This window comes from Nipponia nippon, unplaced genomic scaffold, assembly GCF_047370975.1.
Source record: "Nipponia nippon isolate SJK-2023a ecotype South Korea unplaced genomic scaffold, ASM4737097v1 scaffold_40, whole genome shotgun sequence".
Lineage (NCBI taxonomy): Eukaryota > Metazoa > Chordata > Aves > Pelecaniformes > Threskiornithidae > Nipponia > Nipponia nippon.
This window is the reverse complement of record NW_028262359.1, coordinates 439974-460479: the sequence shown is the minus strand read 5'-3', so window position 1 is coordinate 460479 and position 20506 is coordinate 439974. Positions and strand designations below refer to the sequence as shown.

The 20506-nt window shown below is 42.0% G+C and overlaps 1 protein-coding gene across 3 annotated transcripts in view; it reads left to right on the top strand.

The window, feature by feature from the left end:
* LOC104011382 (phospholipid-transporting ATPase ID) overlaps window positions 1–20506 on the top strand; it is a 75459-nt gene that overhangs the window by 28651 nt on the left and 26302 nt on the right. For all 3 annotated transcript variants that reach the window (XM_087777623.1, XM_087777622.1, XM_087777621.1), the window contains 10 exons: window positions 263–376; window positions 2653–2751; window positions 3715–3776; window positions 5345–5417; window positions 5608–5678; window positions 6881–6963; window positions 10806–10964; window positions 11891–11979; window positions 17243–17439; window positions 18609–18817. In XM_087777623.1, the coding sequence (XP_087633749.1) occupies window positions 263–376; window positions 2653–2751; window positions 3715–3776; window positions 5345–5417; window positions 5608–5678; window positions 6881–6963; window positions 10806–10964; window positions 11891–11979; window positions 17243–17439; window positions 18609–18817 (1156 nt within the window). The remainder of the gene's footprint in view (window positions 1–262; window positions 377–2652; window positions 2752–3714; window positions 3777–5344; window positions 5418–5607; window positions 5679–6880; window positions 6964–10805; window positions 10965–11890; window positions 11980–17242; window positions 17440–18608; window positions 18818–20506) is intronic.

Here is a 20506-nt window from a genome sequence, read left to right as displayed (position 1 = left end):
GCGACTACATGTACCTGTATCTACCTGCAGTTGCATTGGCATAAACTGAGCATCATGTTTGCACCAATTCCAAGAGGAATTCTGTCTGTTTATCCAGACTCGGCATGATTGTGCGGGGGAAAAGGAAATGTTTTTTTGAGCTGCTGTTGGAAACAATGCTATTGCTAAATATAAGCAAGTAAAAACACAGTTGAAATGGGTTGTGCTGTAATTTCGTTTCCTGTTTTACCAATCCTGTTTATTTTCTTTTTTTCCTCTACAGAACAATTCAATTAAAACATCGAAATACAACTTCTTCACTTTCCTGCCTCTCAACCTGTTTGAACAGTTTCAGAGAATAGCCAATGCTTACTTTCTTTTCTTGCTGATTTTACAGGTATGAATTCACTGTGCTGTTTCCAGCAGATTGTGTTGTCTGTTATCAAAGCCGGTCTATGTATTGATAGGTGTAATGAAGAAGTGCAAGCTATATCCCTGTTATGAATTAGCGTCTTAGTAAAACATTAAAGTAGATAGAAAGTAGGGCAGGAAAAAAAAGCAATTTCCTCTCGTACCTTTGGATATCAGGGTTTGAACTAAATGAAAAAAAAAAAATTAATTAAAGTTTTCAACAAACTGTGTACATTTTTCATGCCCTGTCCTACTACCCCTTTGTGTCTACATCTGAGTGCTCCTGGCTGTCCTCAGATTTGCATTACTTATTCCTCCTGTAGTACAAAAGGAAGTTGCCTCTTATCCGTATGTTTAAAGGCAAATTCCATGGGCAGTCTCAAAGGAAACAGCAAGAAGAACAAATTTGTAACCTGTACTGTTTCCCTGGGAAGAAAGCAGTTAACATCAGGAAGGCTCAAGGCTGGAACTAGTTTGCATAAAGCTGAATATTGCTGCTCCCTGCTCAGCAGGGTGAGGAAGGTGTCTAATATGGAGCGTGTCAGACACTGGCAACACTATTGAACCCTGTGGCTCATAATGGCATTGAGTTGCACTTTGCCCACTGCCGTTGGTAATACTACCGTCTGAAAGCTGAATGCACCGGAGAAAGTGATATCAGGATTTCTGTCCCTTTTCACTTTGCTAGAATATGGATAAATGCAGAGTACTCTGTTGTTGCTGAGTCATACTGGAATACATGTTATCAAAAGAGGATATAATTTTGATTATGTTTCAAGTATGATATTTTAAATTTCACCATTTCAGTGCACACGAGTTTGCAAAATTACCTTTTTCAAATGCTCTTTTTCAATTTCAGCTCAAAAAAGCACAGGGAAAATTTTGTTTCGCCTGTAGCAAACTACATACAATCTTTGCTTATTTACAGGGAGTGAATTTGGGAAATTTCAGCCCACAAATATTTTTCAAGAAACTAGTGAAAGTGCCTTTTCAGCTAAGCTGACAGCACTGTTCCTGCGTTGTTGTACTGCACTCTAGCTGTTTGTCTATCAAATTCATAGTATTTCAAACTATTTGCATTAAGTTATTCTGCTCTGTCTTTTGCTGAACCATCTAGGAGCAACTGTATATAAAAGCATACAGCTTTTTCTGCTACCTGCATGAAGGTAGGCTAAAGAGGGCAGCCGTTAGCCTTTTACCTTTACATATTCCTCCATTTAGTTTTTGCTCTCTTCTGCCCGCTCGCTCCATCCCTATAGCACTGGGAGTATCTCTTCCTGCATCAGGAGTGGATGTGATGGGTAGGCTGTGGGGAGTCTGCCTCCCCACTCCTTTGGCACAGCCCAGCGGGACATGCATATTCCCAGTTAGGTGAGAAGGTAGCAATTACATGTCTCTGCAGCCTCCACAGCTGAGCAGGGCTGTGCTTGCCTCTAAACATCATTCCTCCTGGCTGGATTTGGTGGTGCCTGTAGGATCTGGGTTGTGACAGAGCAGTGGAAGGAGCAAAGAGCAGCTCTCCACTCCTAAGCAGCTGCTTTAGTGGCACAATGCACGTGGAGTTGACGCTGCCCAAATCCAATCTGATGGACACAGTGATGCTGGTATCACATTGCTTCCATCATTCGTGTTGTTCTTCTAGAGGAAGGGGAGAACTATGCTAGGGTAAGACATCCATCTCAGCATCACTGAAGGCATGACAGAGTCACCTTCAACTCTTGGGTCCTCTCACTATTAAAGATGTGGGAAACAAAAATGGCTCTGTTGATCTTGGAAGAGCAAGGTCAGCCCTGGCAAGAGCTGTGTGTTGTTTATTGATACGAAGTTTACTTCAGCAAAATGTGAAGAGTTACTGAAACAAAAAATTGAAGCATTTGAAGGCTCTGCACAGCAGGCATTGCTCAGATAGCTCTGAGTCCCTCACAGCAGGCTTGCCCATGTCAGTGCCTCCAGAGAAATCCACTGGGGACTTTGCAATCCTGATGTTATAAACAACAAGAAAGAGCAACCCACTGCATTTCCTGACAGCTCCATGTTTATGTCCTAAATTACAGCTTGTTTTGTAAGCAAAGCATGGGTTCCCTGGCTGTCCCACCTTTGTGGGGTCACATATAAGTGATAGAGCTGCATTTCTGTCTTTATTCTGTATTCAGATATCGTAGAAAAATGTTATCTGCAGCTTCCACAGAAAACAGTGTTTTGTTTCCATCTGTTTGCTGAACTGACAAGAAATTTCTCAACTCAGATCTTTTCTTCCTACAGTTGATTCCTCAGATTTCCTCGCTGGCCTGGTTTACAACGGTGGTGCCCCTAGTGCTGGTGCTGGCTGTATCGGGAGTCAAGGATGCCATCGATGATTTTGTAAGATCTGTATTGCTGACCTGTACTTTGGAGTTTGCCTGTGATTCTTCAGCACAATGACTAAAGCAAACCACTTAAAATAAACACAGCCAGTGGCAGGCAGTTGGAGAACTGGTCTGTGGCCAGGAAGGGGTCTGAGATTAGATCTCCAAATCTATGGTTCATTACCCAAAAAAGAGCTAGAATTTCCAAATTGCTGAGCAGCCCAGCAGCTCCACTGACTTTCTCTGAAACTGCTCAGCATGTCTGAAAATGTGGTCACTGATAGATATATCTGCACAGAAGTCTATTCTTAGGCTTCCGCTTTGGAGAACTCACCCTCTGCCATCTAGCTGCAATGTGGGCAGAAACAACATTTGGTAGTAAGTAAGCATACAACATGTGTGTGATTGTTCAAGCTTGTACAGCTTTGGCCAAAGTCTGCTCCCATCAGAGCTAATGGTCAAAGTCCTATTGACTTCACAGGGTGACATTAGAGCTGAGCTTAGTATCTCATTTTCTCTCATTATTGAATAATTTTGATGCTCTGTGGAGACTGGGTGCAACTTTCCAAGTAGGCAGGTGAGGGGTGACAAAGTGCTCTCCCAAGGAGCAATGCCAGAACATCTGTGGCCCCTTTCCATATCAGAGCAGAGGAACGGATTTCTCTGGGTGCTTAGCTTACAAAAGTGTGAGGGGTAGGACCAACACCAGTTGAGTTAGGACTGTGCTAACTGACTTATAAAGCTCTACCCTCTTTCTTCCCCCCAAGAGGAAGCCCTGTGTTGCCTGTTGCTCTTTGCAGTCTAGTTATGCCCTATGTACTAGTGTAAACATGGGCTAGACTGTGACTCAGTTGTGACTCTGATCTGCCTGACCCATTCAGCCAGCCGGGTGAAAACCTGAAATGTTAATGAACTGCCTACAGCTCTTGTGTGCTTGGTTTCCTGGAAATGCCTTTTAATGTACTGATCAAATTTTCAGAATCGACACAAAAGTGACAAACACGTCAACAACCGCCCCGTCCAGGTCCTGATCAATGGCATGTAAGTCCTTTTTCTTTTGCTGTAATTTTGACTGGGAAGAGCATTTTATTAATAATAATTTTTTTCTGTGTGATTCCCAAGGATCACTAAACAATTTAAAATTGAATTGTCTTTCACACCCTTAGTTCACCACGCAGTTCTGGACTATGTGTCTGATTAATGAACCCAAGACACAACACCACGATCAGTGCAGACATTATGGCCGTAACCTTGCACTGACAAAAAGTAAACTCTTTCTGTTCCTGGATATATATACGTTTAAATAAGTGATACTGTGAGAGTATTGTATTATTGTACTCCTCAGCCTAGAAGTAACAAGCAAGGCTATCTTCCCATGTCCATTTATGTTCCTAGCATTTATTTCTGCATTAAGCAAAACTAGGCATTCTCAACAAGTTAACTTAAATTAAGAAGCAGAAATAGCTTCCTCATACATGTCATAATACTTTGAGCGTGTGTAGCGCTTCTGACTTAGATGTACTCAAAACATTTCAGCTGTGTGTTTTGGACATTGTACTGCCATCACTGTTCTTTCCTGCAGAAAAAATAGCAGAGGCTTTGGCTTTTGTGGCAGACAGATGTGCTGTTTACTTGCGGCTCCATGGAGTCCAACTGTGCATAGGACACAGCTGTAGACAGCTGTGAAGTCTCTGGGGACTTTTTTTCCGTACTATAGATAGCAGTATGTTGTGTAAACTTCAACAGATGATCAAACAGTTAAAAATATAACTGGAAACTGAAGAGGAACATAGTTTTTGTGCTTTCAGCTAAGTAAACCAGTTTCTTAGTTTACTGTGTATTAGTTACTGTGTCTAGGAAACATACATTGAAATAGAAAATTTCTAATATTTTGCCTTTGTTCAAAAACTGGAAACCATAGGTCCTGCCCAACTCCAACCAGCACTGAAAAAGCAAGGCTGAGCTAAACTCAAGCTTGAATACTCAGTCCTGTTTTGATATAGCTCTCCATATTTCTCACCTCTAGATTTTGCATATACAGCTATTGTGACTTGGTTACATTGGTGCTTGCCATTTAGCTGACTGTCTGCATGCACATCTTGCTTAGTGCTATGAAGGCCAGTGCAGACATGGGCTTAGCTAGGCACATGCACAGCGAAAGCACCTTCATTGACCTTCCTGAAGCCAGGTCCATGCAGAACCAGATCGGTTGCTCTGGCCCTTAATACCACTTACAAAAACTAACACAACTGGCAATTTTCCCAGGTGTTTGGGAAGTCTGTTAGGGAAAGTAGAATTTTTTTCTGAGACAATGTGGCCCTTTAGGAGAAGGAAGGGACTAGTCAGTCCAGACATGGATTGTGCTGCTATTGTGGGGCTTAGTCTCAACCCTGCACAGCTCACCCTGACCACTGTTACTACTTTTTTGTATTGTGGTGGTCCCTTAGCTTAGTATGGATCAGGCCACATCATGGTAGACCCTACTCCATCTTATCAACAGCCCAAGTCCTGATGGCACCTACAGTCTGGCTTCAGGAGCAGAGCCTAATATCATACTTTCCCAAGTGGTGTTTGCTTTATGTGCCTACTTACTAGGAGTTTTCTTGCAGGTTAAAGGATGAAAAATGGATGAATGTCCAAGTGGGGGATATAATAAAACTAGAAAACAACAACTTTGTGACGGTGAGTACAGTTTCTCTCCATCCTGCTCACAGTTAGTCTCTGTAACTACTCTTATCACTCACAAGTAAATGAGTCGATAGTGATGATAATTGCCTCAGAGACCTGCAGTGTGCAGAAACCACAAGTAGCATTGCAGTGCCATGCCCTCTGACCGTGTGAACTTATGCCAAGTCTGTCTGTCTGTGTTCAGGCCGATCTACTGTTACTGTCAAGCAGCGAGCCGCACAGCCTGACGTACATCGAGACAGCTGAGCTGGACGGGTAAGTAAGTGAGCTGGGCCCTCGGGTGCAATCACTGCTGCCAGTGCAAGGCCACATCTTATCTGGTTGACCCTGGGTACTCCAACCTTACCTGCAATAGCTTTTGTAGCAAGAGTTTCCTAATACATAGAATAAACTTTGGGTAGGTATCTTGAAAGTAAGATCTTGTGGCGGATACTTTTGCCTCTGTCAGTGCAAATGTCATGTGAGGAGGGGACTTTTCCTTTTATTTTTAGTGACAGTTCTTCTAACACTGAGAGTTAGTTTGAAATGCGTTCTTGCAATAGAACGCAAGTCACTGGCAGAAGCTTTCTGTTTCTTATGTCTCCCTTAGTCTTTTCTCTTAGTCAGGTTATCTGGGTGAGTTAATCACAATAACTCCAGTAATCTCCTTCCAACTGCTATGCCATAATCTTAATGCATGCACACTGCAAAGGCTTCTAAATATTGCCCACTCCAGGGCACAACTGACCACAAGTCAGAGGACTGCAACTAATCTGTATTAATTGGAATAAACTGGATCTGACCTCATCTTTATGACCCAGTTTGCATTACCTTTTCTGCATTGCCTACAGCGAGCATCAGCTTGAAGGACTAAGCAAGACCAGAGAGATCAAGAAATCATGTATCTCCCAATACCCTACAGACAGCCCTCTGGACTTTCCTTGTCTGATTCTGCTGAAAATGAGCTTGTGGTTCCTGTACATGCAGGTGGTAGGAGGCCCTGAACAAATGCAGTGTTTCTTTGACATTGCATTTCAAACTTCCCAGCTAGCTAGTCCCAGGACGTGAGTACTCTTCAGGACCAGAATATCATGGGAGAAGATCCAGAGCTCTCCTGTGTGCTCAGATACCTCAGATACCTCAGGGTTCAGCATGGTATAAGTGGCAGGATACACAGTGAGCTGCTCAGGGAGCTGAAATGCCTGGTCTTGCACTTTGTAGTGAAAATGAGAAGACAGAGCCACCTCACTCTCTTTGGTACTGTAGTACCACATCCAGAATTCCTCTGGCTTGCCTGTCTTTGCAACTGAGAGAGATAACTACACCCTTTGGCCAAGTAAAAAAGGCCGATGATGGCATGGTTCATCAGATGTCTAAGGAAGAAGACTGTCCTCAAGAACAGAAGTGACTTTCAGGGAGAGCTTTCAGTTCACATAGGACTTTCGGTTCACGTTTTTGTCTCGTGTTATTTGTTATAGTGAAACAAACCTGAAGGTGAAACAGGCACTGACAGTGACTGCAGAGCTTGGAGAAGATCTTCAGAAACTGACAGAGTTCAATGGTGAGTCTGCATGGAAAATTCACTTCCCAGAGGATTTGCCCGAACACCAGAGCCCAGAGAGTGCCTGGGAGTCTTGCTTCCAGGCTGTTCCCTGCTCCATGCTAGGAGTCCTCTGGATGCAGAGGCAGGAAAACAGAATAGGTGCACTGCAGTCTGTACAACAGATATTAACAGCAAACATAGGGAAAGAGATCCCCCTTCACTTGCAGGTCTCGGTGCTGTACATGGCTATGACCTGAAACTGCATTGGTGGGAATTCTCCTTCTGGCTGCATGCTTTTCTTTAGCATCTGTCTGTAGATGTTGAGACTACCCACCTCAAACTTCAATACAAGAATTCACATAATTGCACAGTGGAAACTGTTTTCCCAAAACTGCATGCTTAGTTCCGGTCCCAAAATATGTTCACACTGCAGCAATGCTGATGCATTGATTACATTTATCTTCCGAGCAGCAGCACTTTCCAGATACCATGCAGACCTGAGGACTAACTGTGCACACAGGACAGGTGACTACTTCCCAGCCTGAAGCCTTACCCTGCCAGCATTTCTCTCCTCTGTCGATGACACAATAAAGACTGCATTTTAAGATGTTTAAAGGCAAGCAGTGCAGATGTAGTTAACAGGCAACGTGTGCTTTCTTAGCACTGTTTTGTATACCAAATATAGAATCGAATCGAATTGAATCAAATAAAATGGAACAGAATGGAACGGAATGGAACGGAATGGAACGGAATGGAATGGAATGGAACGTAACGGAATAGAATAGAATAGAATAGAATAGAATAGAATAGAATAGAATAGAATAGAATAGAATAGAATAGAATAGAATAGAATAGACTATTTCAGTTCGAAGGGACCTACAATGATCAGTCCAACTGCCTGACCAATTCAGGCTGACCAAAAGTTAAAGCATGTTGTTAAGGGCACTGTCCAAATGCCTCTTAAACACTGACAGGCTTGGGGCATCAACCACCTCTCCAGGAAGCCTGTTCCAGTGTTTGACCACCCTCTCGGTAAAGAAATGCCTCCTAATGTCCAGTCTAAACCTCCCCTGGTGCAGCTTTGAACCATTCCCACACATCCTGTCACTGGATACCAGGGAATATATAGCAGCACATACACAGAAAGGAGCCAGCCCTGTCAAAAACAGAATTCTCCATGCTCACACATCATCTGTCTGCAGAGAGAGGATGGGGGAACAGACCAAGTGGTGTTAGTCACATTCTGCAGTGCCCCGCTGGCTTAGGTTCAAGGGCAGGATTAAGGGAAGAGTCAGTATGGAAAGGGGTGGAGTGAGTGCTGCTGTCCTTGGAATGTCTCAATGACTGCAGCCTCTCAGGAAATATTTTTAGATAAAGAGGAAAAATAATTTTTAAAAAATTCTCTTTGAAATAACTAGATGATTCCAAGACAAATGGTGGGGACGTGGCAGAGAGTTAGCATAGCTGGGACTGTCTCTGGTAGAGTCATCCAAAGGTAGGGGCTTTTCTTATGCTTTCTACACCAAGGTTTTATGAAATAGTGTGTGTTGTCTCAGCTGACAGCTCAGTACATCAGGATTTCTCTGAAGCAATGGCTGAGGTTCTGAGTGTTTTATGTCTTGAGAAATATGTTTTTACAGGTGCAGTTAGATGCTTCATGTTAATAGTCAGTGGCATACCTTAATTATTTTCCTGAAGAGGCTGCAGTGTGTGTCTATTTGTAAGCAAAATCTTCATCTTAAATAATTTTTAAAGCATTTCCTGTCTAATGCTTATCTAAGGATACTGCATTCTTGAAACTGCATAATAAAAAAAAATGTTTCCAACTATTCTGGAAAACTAAAACTTTTTAAATCAAATATTTATTTGTCATTTAAATCTCTATTTTAGTTATATCGTAAATAAAAATGGCCTCTCCGCAGTACTTAAAATGAATAAAATGTTTCCCAGCATGATTTATATTCGGCAGAGTACTGGGAAGAGTGCCTGGAATCAGACCCAACCTTGCATTTCCCCAGCAAACCTCTGTACAAGTATTTAAATATTTACATAACTCTTTATCTAATTACTTCTTAAGACAGGAAGAGAGGAAAGGGTTGAGCAGCTAATACAGGCACTCAGTGGTATGCTTAATACGAGTTATGATGTTTGTTGACATTGTGATGGTTCAGATAAGGAAGATGCTTGCAAAACACTGAACTTCTTTATTTGATTTGGGGAACTGGGAAATCAGAAAGGAAACAATACTTTTTGGTTACCTACTACCTATCACATGTAGGTTTGGCAATATTTAAGTCTTTCAGGTGAAACGCATTCAGGTGTCATCTTGCTGTTATTAGGAGGAGGGACGGTGCCTTGCTGAGGTGTTTTCAGCTGCAGAGTTACTGGGGTCAGCACAGGTATATTGGGTGAATCTCTAGAGCTTCTCACTTTTTTGTGATCGGTCTAATTTGGATGAATCTCTTCTGATCTCAGAATCAGCATAACAGTAAACCAGATCAACCCACTTACTGGAAAGCAGATGTGGATTTTGACACACAAGGTGCTCACACGAGCATCGTCGCACAGCTGGCATGAGGAGAGGCACAGTCTTCCCGGTGATGGATCATGCCCTTGGTTTCGTTCACCAACGTCTCATTGTGCTGTGTTTCAGGTTGCACTGCAAAGCCTCTGTTTTCTTTGTGCTTTTCAAGGGGTTGCAAGGGCTGTAGTGAGACAGGTCTGGTTACTCTAGACTTTTAGAAATTATGGAGTATGGATCTGATCAGTTTTGGATTAACCAGACAATAAAATAGAAGATCAGCATAGTTGTTAGCATGAGCTCTAATGTCACACGTGTCACAGAATTTCCCAGTTGCTTCATCTTTCAAGTCTGATGATTTGTCTGCCTCAAAGTAGAGCTACTTTTCTATGAAAAGATCATCGATTCTTGATTTTAAAATTTGCAGTGGTGGAGACTACCACAATACTTAAAGCTGTACTTTTTTTCTGTACTTCTCTGGATTTTTCTTCCATTCTGTTGAGCTTGGTATGTTTTGTCTGAGAACAGCTGGAAAAGCTGTATTCTCTGCAAATGCTAGTCCTTATGCAGATATTTGCAGCCTGTGATCAAAATAACTTTAATGTTCCTGCTGATTAACTGAACAGACTGAACTCTTGGATTCCCTTTCAATAAGGTGTATTGGTATTTTCCAGTTCTTCCCAATACATCCACAGGGCTCTGCTCTGAATCTTTATATATCGGGTGCAAATTTTGATTTAAGCAATTTTTATACCAAAGTGTCTGTGTTTACAGTTTTGTGTAAACACATTTTATTATAAGAAATAAATAAAAAGCGTGGAAATAGAAACAGGCTCTCCAATCACCTACAGTGTCAGCTGCATGGCTGAAGGTAGAAGTATCTTTTTTCATGTGCCACTGGGACTTAAGGTATAAAACAGATTAAATTAAAAACATTGAACAAAGAGACCTCACTTAATTACTCTCTTGCAGACTTTAGGCTATGATTTTCTCGCTTGGGCTCCTGCAGTTTTAAAGAAAATGGAACAGGAATTATACGAGGTCAGCACTTTTATCTAAAGTTATCCAGTGACATCCTACCACTACGAACTTGCTGTGGAAGGATTAAAAGTATGTTGCTGGTTCAACATTTCTTCTTACCTGAATAAAAGGCATGGAAACTTTGTTTTGGACATCAGTAAATATAGGATATAGGATGACAATGATAGGGTCAGGAGTGGACTGCAGCTATGGTGTGAAATACTCCCTGCCCGGGGAACAGCTGAGAATGCAGTATTGACTGAGATATTTCTGGGCCAAGATCTCCCACCATCTTTTTGTTTTTACCTTCCTTTTACAGGTGAAGTCAGATGTGAGGCACCAAATAACAAACTGGATAAGTTCACAGGAACTCTTACTCTTCGAGGAGAGAAGTATGCCCTGGACAATGAGAAGATGTTGCTGAGGGGCTGTACGATTAGGAACACAGAATGGTGTTTTGGTCTCGTTATTTATGCCGGTAGGTAGAAAAAATGACATGGAAGTACTTCGCGCCCAGTATGCGCAAAGGAACTAAGAATTATCCTCTTTGGAAAATATGTTTCTACCAGGTACAAGAGCAAAAGCAAAATAATACATGAGATCCCTTGGCTTAACTCTAGGCTGGAAATGATGCATATTACAGGGGATTTTGATCTGAGATTTTTTTATAAGAGGAAATGGCTGCGTTACAGCATCCAATTCCATCTTGATTAAGTGCTTTAGTAAGCAGAATTAGTCTTTTATTTCAGAAATGCATGCAGCAAAGTACATGAGAGAAGTCTTGATCAATCAATAAGAAAGAATATAAGCATTAAATCTGTTTAAGAACTAAAGCAGGATTAAATCTGCCTTTACTGGCCCACACTGGGCCAATTGTAGTTTTTCTCTCACCAGGCTTGTTCAAAATTTTTCACTCTTAAGTGTATTTGATTAAAAATTCCACATCATTTCTATGTGATTTTAATCCATATTGGAATATCAAGGTCATCAATAATATTATGGAGACCATTAGATCTATGCTTTTTATGAGCACAGACCTTCCATTGTTTCTATACTGCTGTAGACATGTGAGATGATGTATAACATGTCACTAATAACAGAGCAGTATCAGGTATTCTGTGAAAAGTAATTAAACCTGAAAGGGAGGATTGACTCTTGAAAGAAGAGAGCAGGATCAAAATCCAGAATTAATGGCTCTATGTGACTCTCTCCATATAATCTAAGGCAAGTGACTTAACCTTCTTCTGCCTAAGTTTCCCACTGGCACTGTAAACTGTATGTACCTGCCTTCAAGAAAACTGTGATGAGTATTTATGCTGTAAAGCACAGTGGGGCCTCAGAGGAAATCAGCTTTAGAACAGCTAAATTTTATTACTAATATTCATTACCGTGTTTCATCTCCAGGGCCAGACACCAAACTAATGCAGAACAGTGGAAAAACAACTTTTAAACGGACCAGCATTGATCGGCTCATGAACGTCCTTGTGTTGGTGGTAAGTCTGATCAATGTGTCTTCATTTCCTCAGATGTATTCATCATTTCCAGATGCTCCACCTCTTTGTCCACACAAATGAGGGAATATCAGAAGTGACTAATGATAAAAAGAAAAATTATGTAATAATTTATTAGCAGCCTGAGCTCTGCAGCGCCTCTGCCAGCCCATCTTGCAAAGCAAGGCCATTACATTGACAGCATTAAGGACCTTTCTTCTGAGCTTTTCATTTGCTCTGCTCTCCCTTGCTCTGCATTTTTTTTTTGTGAGAATCACTTTGAAGCTGCAAATGCCCTTTTTCCCTAGTAATTTTGTCATTTTCTATTTAAATAAATATTAGCAGTTCTCCCTCTTCTTCCTGATTTCTTGGCATCTCTGGTGATATCTGCATAGGACTTGGTAATCCAGTTTGTTAATTTACATGATGCCAGCTTCTGACTTAACACGTTAGGGTAAAATACTAGACATGGTCTCATTAATACTCGGAAACGGGTGTTTTTAGCAGCTGGGAAACTTGAGAACACTAATCTTATATAGCAGACACTCTCCTCAAATTAGGAAACAGATTTGATTTGAGGTGTAAGCTTGTCAGTGGTTTTAACAAATGGCAAACAGTTCCAGGCAGAGGCAGCAATTCTTTTACAGAGACTCTCCCAAGATTTTACTGCCTGAGTTCAAAGTCGCTCAGGGAAGGGACTATTTTTGTTGTTACTGCCAGTCTGCAGAGACATACACTCTCACACTGCTTTACTCAATGTTGCTTGAAGACAAGTTCTTTAGTTTCAGGCTTTTATTTTCCTTTGGATACGAGTTTTTCATGCTTTTTCATGTATGCTGCACCACCTTCAGTTTATGACACTGGGAAGGTGTGGCCACTCCTGTGGTCACCTCTTCCCAGCAGTGCCCACTGTTCCCTCTTCTTCCCTCCTGCACTTGCTCTCCAGTCCAACCTGAGAGCCAGGCTGGGGTCAGGATCCATCCCCAGGCACTGGAGCAAGCCCTGGAGAAGGCACCCCACAGCAGCCTGCCCATCGCAGCAAGGCTGCCCTGAGCTCACACTGCCCTGCGTGACTTCATGCCTCCTCGGCACTGGGGCTTATAGCACAAATCTCCAAAACTGCCCCACTCTCCAACCTTGCCACTTCATCCCAGCCCCTGCCCTCCTGCTTTTTTCTTAGGATCTCAAAATCTCCTCAGTTGGGCCCAGGGATGGGAGATGTTACAGAGCAGGTTGTGCCTCTGTGAGACTGAAATAGTACCAAAGCAGCAGCGGTTAGCCCGACTACCAGAGCTGTGAAGCAGTGTTCTGAACATCTGCATGTGTGTATTTTGCTGTAAAGCACTACCACAGCACAGAGAGCCACTCCAGGGTCATCTTCAAGCCCCTTTGAGTCCTTGCTCCATGTACAGTAAGGACATGCCCTTGACTTTAGTAAACTTACACCAATCTCTGCCAAGTGAAAACTTTGATTACCGTCATCAGCTTGTTTTCCTTAGTGTTTTCTTCCCTCGCACTTAAAGGGACAGCAAATTCAAGCAAGTTTTGGGCCTCTCACATTCAAAATTTTGCAAGCATTAGAAAAACTTCACATTTTCTGAGGTGTTCTGCTATGCTATAGCTGGAATCGGTGAGAGGCTGTGGGGGATCCACAGGGCATGGAAAAGGAGCAGATAAAAACTGAATAGGGAACTCAGCATTCAATTAAGGTTTGCCAAATCTCCTTTCACAAGTCAAGGGTCCCACCCAGAGCTTTCAGTCTGTCTGGCCTCTCTTCATGAACGAGATGAATTTACCTCCTGGCTCTGTTTTAAAAAGCTGAGCAAGTTGCAGTTGATTGCATCAGCCTCTGCCTGGGTTCTTGGGCGCTGATGGAGCCAAGGGTGTGTTTTTCTCCTTCACACATTTTTAAGGCACCTAACATTTTGGTGTCTAAGTAAAGCTCTCTCCTACCCTAAGCACCAGGCTCTTTGCACACCCAAGGGGATGTGGCATCAGGTCCTTCCAGCTCACTGGGTGGTCAAAGGTCATAAAAAGAGGTGGTATAAAAGCGCGGTCATAAAAAGAGGCAGTATATTGCTCTCTTGAGTTTGGAAATACAAAGCAGCCACAGCTTGCTATAAATAGTTCATTTTAAGTGTAATGAAACTTGTTCCATGTTACCACTGGCAAAGCTATTTTGTGTTTAATTGTCCATAAAACTTCCAGGCACAAAGCAGTGTTTAAGCAGGGGTTGCCTGGTTAAACGATGCCCTGGTCTGTCCCAACAAGGGTTAATAAGGAGTGAGCCTTTCCAGATGGCAACCACAGCTGTTTTTTTTTCATGTTTGTGAGTGTTTCTTGGGGTCTGAGAGAGAAGTGAATGTTCTTTCACTGGGGATGCACCCGCCAGCTCCAGGAATGCTTTTTCCTCCAAATCTTGCTTTTTAGCAAGTTTGGGGAAGCACGTTTTCAGAGAAATAGGGCTGTCACCTTTATCTCTTAAACAACTTAATGCTTCAAATCCTGGAGCAGAATTCAAAGTGCCAAAAAAGAAACCAAGACAGTTTGAATTCACAGTCCAACAGGACATGTTTGTCAAACATCACCTCCCCTGTACAAAAGTCCTACTCAGTCCTGCAGAAGATGTCTCGCAGGCAGTGCATGGACAGGACGCAGAGAGGGAGGATATTCACGCTGGGAAGCCCCATAAGCATGCACAAGCCTATGATCAGGGTTTTTTCACGTCCTTCGCTTGCAGAGCTGTGGTTACGATTAAAACACCCTGCACACAGTTTTTTCTCTGCACAGAAATTAATCTCCGGGGCCGCCGTTAATGGCTTGGTTTTTTGCATTTGTCTAAAAGCAAACAGCATGTTAGTGTACTTTTTGTAGGCATGAGTATTGCACACAAGTTGAGCAGATACTGACATGCAAAATGCACACAAAGCAAAATGTACATAAAGGAAGTGCAGTCACAGACAAGAGCTGCTGTGATATGGGAAAGTTTGGCGGCTCTCTTGCCCCATGTGTATTTCTGTTGCTGAATCATACGTTGAATTTCCTACACAGATTGTGATATTCTACAAACTGGCAATTTTTAACTCTGAGACAGTGAGGAATCATTCAGGGTACAGTGATAAGATAATTAATTAATTAATTATAGTGATAATTTCTTTTATAACAGACAAGGTCTGCAGAGAGAAGTAATATCTTTGACTTGACCAATAGAAATATCTATAAAAATAGACAGGCTTTTCTATTTTCTCCGTCTATGTCTGTTGGTTTAATAAAGGACATTACCTGTCCCTGGGTTGTGCCTCTCATATATCCTTAAGTCCTGATGATTACAACAGCACAAACTGAAGTCTGTTTTTACTGCTGGTCAAAGAGGTTTAAAAACACTGCACCCCCATTCCTTACCAGCCAGCAATACTGTCTCCATTTCACAACTGGAGTAATTTATTAGGCTTCCTACAATTAAATAGAAAAGCTACTACTGATGTGGGAAATAAATGTGTCCCCTGAAACTCAGCCCAGCACCTTTATTTATTGTGGCCCCCTTTTAGCAGCTTCTTGGTCTTAAAATTCAAGTTGGACATATATGAACTTTTCATCAAGTGATTCAAATCACTCCATAAAAGTATCCTTCCTCCTCTCATAGATTACCTCAGCAATACAACTACCAGCTTCACCAGCAGTGTTTCTATGTTTGTGCCTCAATTATTGTTTTTTAAAAAGGTTGATTACTGTTGTAATGTGATAGTTACTGGGTGGCCTTATACATGATGGCCCAAATTACTGATATTTCCTCCCTAATGACCGTACTTGCAAGAGATAATTTTTAATTGCTTTTTATGCAGCCTGATGATTCCATATCTTCACATCTTCATGAGGATGTTGGTTGTTTTAAGTCAAATATTTGGAGAAGTCCATATCAACAGAACTGTTTTTATTATCATTTGTCCAGGAATTATGTCAAGCTAACTTCACTTTATCTTTTCCTTGATCACCATTTCTACCTTTCAAATACTGGAATTGTATTAGCAGATTTTCAGTATGGTGGAGCTTCCCAGTTTTCAAAGCATTGTTAAAAATTAACCTTACCAGGTAAGATAATTTCTCAGCTAGTTCCTCTAAGCTTTCATCTTTAAATTACCTGGACCCACTGGATTGAAAACGCTTATTATTAGCAGATAGAGCCACATAGTGTTCCTTATCACAGAAAGTAATCTGTCTTTTCCATCTTCTACATCATATGGGATAGATACCTCCTTCTGCTTCCTTCCTCCTTCATTCTTGGAGGACTGTCTGTTGAACATGTCTGCTTTTTCCGCACCTGTTTATGAGTTTACTGCTTTATTTTCTTGATATTTTATATGACTATTAGATATTCATAATTCTGTAATTGCTTGCAATTTATATCAATTTCTGTTAACTTCCCTTCTTCCCCTTCTTTTTGTATTTTTTTCCAAATAATTGTATTGCTATATTCTTGTCTTCTTTTATCAAAAATACTTTAAGACCTCTGTAATGTCTTTGTGTCTATTAATTGGTGCTCTTGAGCAAGTCCCAGTTTTCACTAACGTGTCCCACTTTAAAATTCTCTTCCCAGTTACTCTTCCCCTGGTTGCTTTAGGCTTCAGGAAATAGGCTTCTGTAAAGTCCAAGGATACATATCACTGATTAGTGTTGCTTTCTGTTTGCTCAAAGGAAATGTAATCAGATTGTGTTGGCAGATACCAAGGCAACCATTAGTTCTGAGTCGGTGATTAACTCTCCTTCAGCCATCAGAATGATATGCAGTGCTGAATTCCAACCTTGCACAGTGCTGGATTTTCTGTGTTACAGATTATCTTCAGTAGTTTTTCAGAAATGGTGAGGAAAACTATGATACATCCAGCAAATGGTCAGGTAAAGTCCTCCAGGCATTTTCTATTCCCAAGACTGCAGCCAGATGTTTGAGGACCTGCAGCTCAACTCACCTCTAATGAGATTTGATGTTCTGCAGCCAGCTGGCCATGAGCACCCTGGTTTAGGTGTCTGCTTGGGACTTAAATCCCCAGCTTTTTGAGGTCTTGTGATTCCAAATTGCCAGACTCTGCACTGTGTAATTTTGCCCTTGAGGTAAAAGTGTCATAACTTTGCTGGTTTTCCTCCTTCACCCCTAGGAACATTTTCCTGTGATTCAGGCTGTCCAACTCAGTCTCATTAAGGTCTTCTGATTAATCTGTACAGAATAAATTCCTTGTTTCTAAAATGCAATATTTTGGGGTTTTTTTTGCAGATCTTTGCATTTTTAGCACTGATGTGTCTTATCCTAGCCATTGGCAATGGCATCTGGGAGTATGATAAGGGCTACTACTTCCAAGTCTATCTGCCCTGGGCAGAAGGCATCAACTCTGCCTCCTACTCCGCCTTCCTCATGTTCTGGTCATACGTGATCATTCTAAACACGGTGGTGCCAATTTCACTCTATGTCAGGTACGTGCCAGAAGCTCCTTTCATGTTTCATCTTAGGAGAGGTTTAGCTGTTGCCTTAGCTGGGAGCAGCATTTTCCCTAGACACAAATGCAACCCCATTGTGGACAATAGCACACAACCCCCGTGATGCTCTTCTTATTTCTGCTGCCTTCGGAGATCTTCATCAGGGTTGGAGTGGGGACAGCGGTGAGCCCTGGAAGACGAGAGGATGATTTTGCAGTTAAAGGGGAGGTGTAAGCATAGGATGGTATAGGGGTGAGGCTGGAAGCCTGCTACAGTTAGCATCTTGCTCTCTCAGACTTGCACTGCCCATCAAACAAGTGAATGGCGTGTTCTTTGAGGTGCCTGTAGGGCTCATGTGAGGAGTGGATTGCCAGGTAAGTAATCAGCTTGAGGATCCATAGTACTTAGTGCTATATGAGCCGAGTGAGTGTCGCCACTTCCCAGAGGATGTAGTGCTATGTTGGTTATTGCAGATAGGCAAGCAGGGGTAAAGAGTAGGCAATGTGTCCGTGAAGCTCTCAAAAACTTGAGGCTGGGGTGTAGACTGACTAGGCCTGTATAGTTTATCGTTGCACTTAACTATTCGGACAGCTTTGCTACTGAGACTCTTTTGTGTTGGTAAACATGAGGAATTAAACCCATTCCTGTCCAGTATGTCACACCAGCAGCAAAGTGGAAATTCATGTTGTCTGTGGGCTGATATGGCTCCTTGGTTATATTGAATTACACAATGACTCGCTTGTTGTGGAGGTCTGGGTTGTTTGAGCCGCGGCTGTGCTCATCCCCTGGCACTGGCTCAGCCCAGCCCAGAACCCTGCTGGAAACTATCCCCATCTGAGCACCACTCCCGAAACTGCACCAAGTGAAACCCACTGCTCCTACCTCGCTTTTCAGTCTGAAAACTTCTGAAACTTTTCAAATACATTTGTAATATGTTGTTTTATAAATAAAAGAAAGGAATTTGCTATAAACCGAACAGATCATTTCAGCAGGACTTGCTTCAGCATTACTTACTACAGGCCATTTAAGGACAACCTGATGAGTACACCCTGTCATTACCTTCAAAGTTGTCTTCTAATTGCAATTGCTAATGGTGGTGCTGAAGATAAAGATCTTGTCCCTTAAACTAATGAATATTCCACCACCTTCTCTTTCTGTTTCACCAGTGTAGAGATTATACGCTTGGGTAACAGTTTCTACATTGACTGGGACCGTAAAATGTATTATCCGCTGAATGACACACCGGCTCAGGCCCGTACCACTACACTCAATGAAGAGCTGGGGCAGATCAAGTACATCTTCTCAGACAAAACAGGAACTCTCACTCAGAATATCATGTGTTTCAACAAGTGCTCCATCAACGGCAAATCATACGGTATGTTACCTATTTGTCTTATTCTCCGAGTTTTATTCCATTGTATGCCTCTTGGTCCACAGAGACTAAATAGGATATCCAGAAGAGAGTGTCTTGTAAGAAGCTGCAGTGATCAAGTGGATTGCATCATTTGCATATCTTAATATCATTTTCCTGTTCCTTGTTTCCCCTTTTTGCCACCCTTTTATCTCCCTTTTTCTGCCCCAGTATCATCCCAACTAAAGAACCTGCACCTTATTACTTTTTCCTCATTGGTCCCCGTTTTACTACATCGGTACTCAAATTTGTTTTTTCTGATGTCACTACTTAGGTAATCTCAACCTTTTATGGTATTATTGACATGGTTACCCAGGTATTGCTAACCCCGCAAAACAACACATAACGCACATAACTAACTCCCTCTTAACCCCTTAACCACTGTGCAATCAGCCATCACTCATGAGGTTATCTGCAATTTTTATCAGCTTCTCACACTGTTATCTCTCACATTCAGCAATTTCTCATGTCATGAGCAGCGGTTTTCCACATCCTGTTCAAGTAGCTGAACCTTCAGTTGGCACCTAGTTAATGGCCTGGTCATTTGTCTTTAGCCCTGACATAATTCACCTACCAGCAGAGAGAAAAGTTTGTAGGGAGTTGGAAAAAATTGGAAACAAAAGTTGTTAGCTCTGCTAGATCCTAACAGTCATTGACTTAAAAGGGTCGTTCCTTGTATGGCCCCAGGCAGTTTTCTTCACACTGCTCAAGAGGTGCTAACAATTCACAGACTGACTAATTGATTAACACCATTAGATTCCCCCAGAGAAATTAGTCATCGATTGATGCTTGTTTTGCCTGCTGATGGACTAGTGTGCCAGAAAGCTTGTCTTTTTTTCCTCAGTGCTATCAGCTGGCCTAATAAAAGAAGTTATTTCTTCCTATAAATCTTGTTTTGTGTATATTTGGAGACCACCGTATCTCAAACAGTGCTACTATGCTAGCCAACGTTAGTGCTGCTAAACAGTTTGAAAAATATTCAGTCTGTTCATTCACGTGTGCTTAGTCGACTTTTCCAAAGTGGATGTCACCACTAACATAGATATAGGGTGTGGGTTCAAGAAATGAATGAGAAATATGCAGAAAGAAGGCAGACAGTCTATTGCCTACAGTTTTCTAAATGCTTAGATTCTTCCTAGGAATGTGCTTCTTTGGATTTGCTGCTCAGGAGTATTTGGGAAAGCCATGCCAGAAAGGATGAATTAGTTCTGCTGCCAGGGAAGGTACTCCAAAGGCTTAAGCATCCCATTGGGAAGGAGGTGTCCAAAAGCCTCTCAGTTACAGTTTCCAGGGGATCAGTTGATGTGCAGTTCTCAGGAGAGATGACTTCCGAGTTTCTTCTACACCCTCAGCACTTTTGTGAGGGAGCACCAGTACCTGCAATTGACTTCGGTCACAGTTGAGGTTGCTGGTGCAGATATGGATCTATCATTCATGTAATTCACTGTATTTCAATCTTATTTCAATGAAGTGTTGAATCTGACTGGGCTGGGCACAGTCCAGACCTTCCAAGTGAAATTTTTCTTCAAGAAGAAGAAGGTTCAATAGTGTTTCCTGGAGATGAGATGTCTTCCATTTCTGTGGCCAGATCATCAGTTCAGGGGAAATTAATAGAGCAGCCTTGCTACATAGATGTGGGAAAAATGGGCTTTG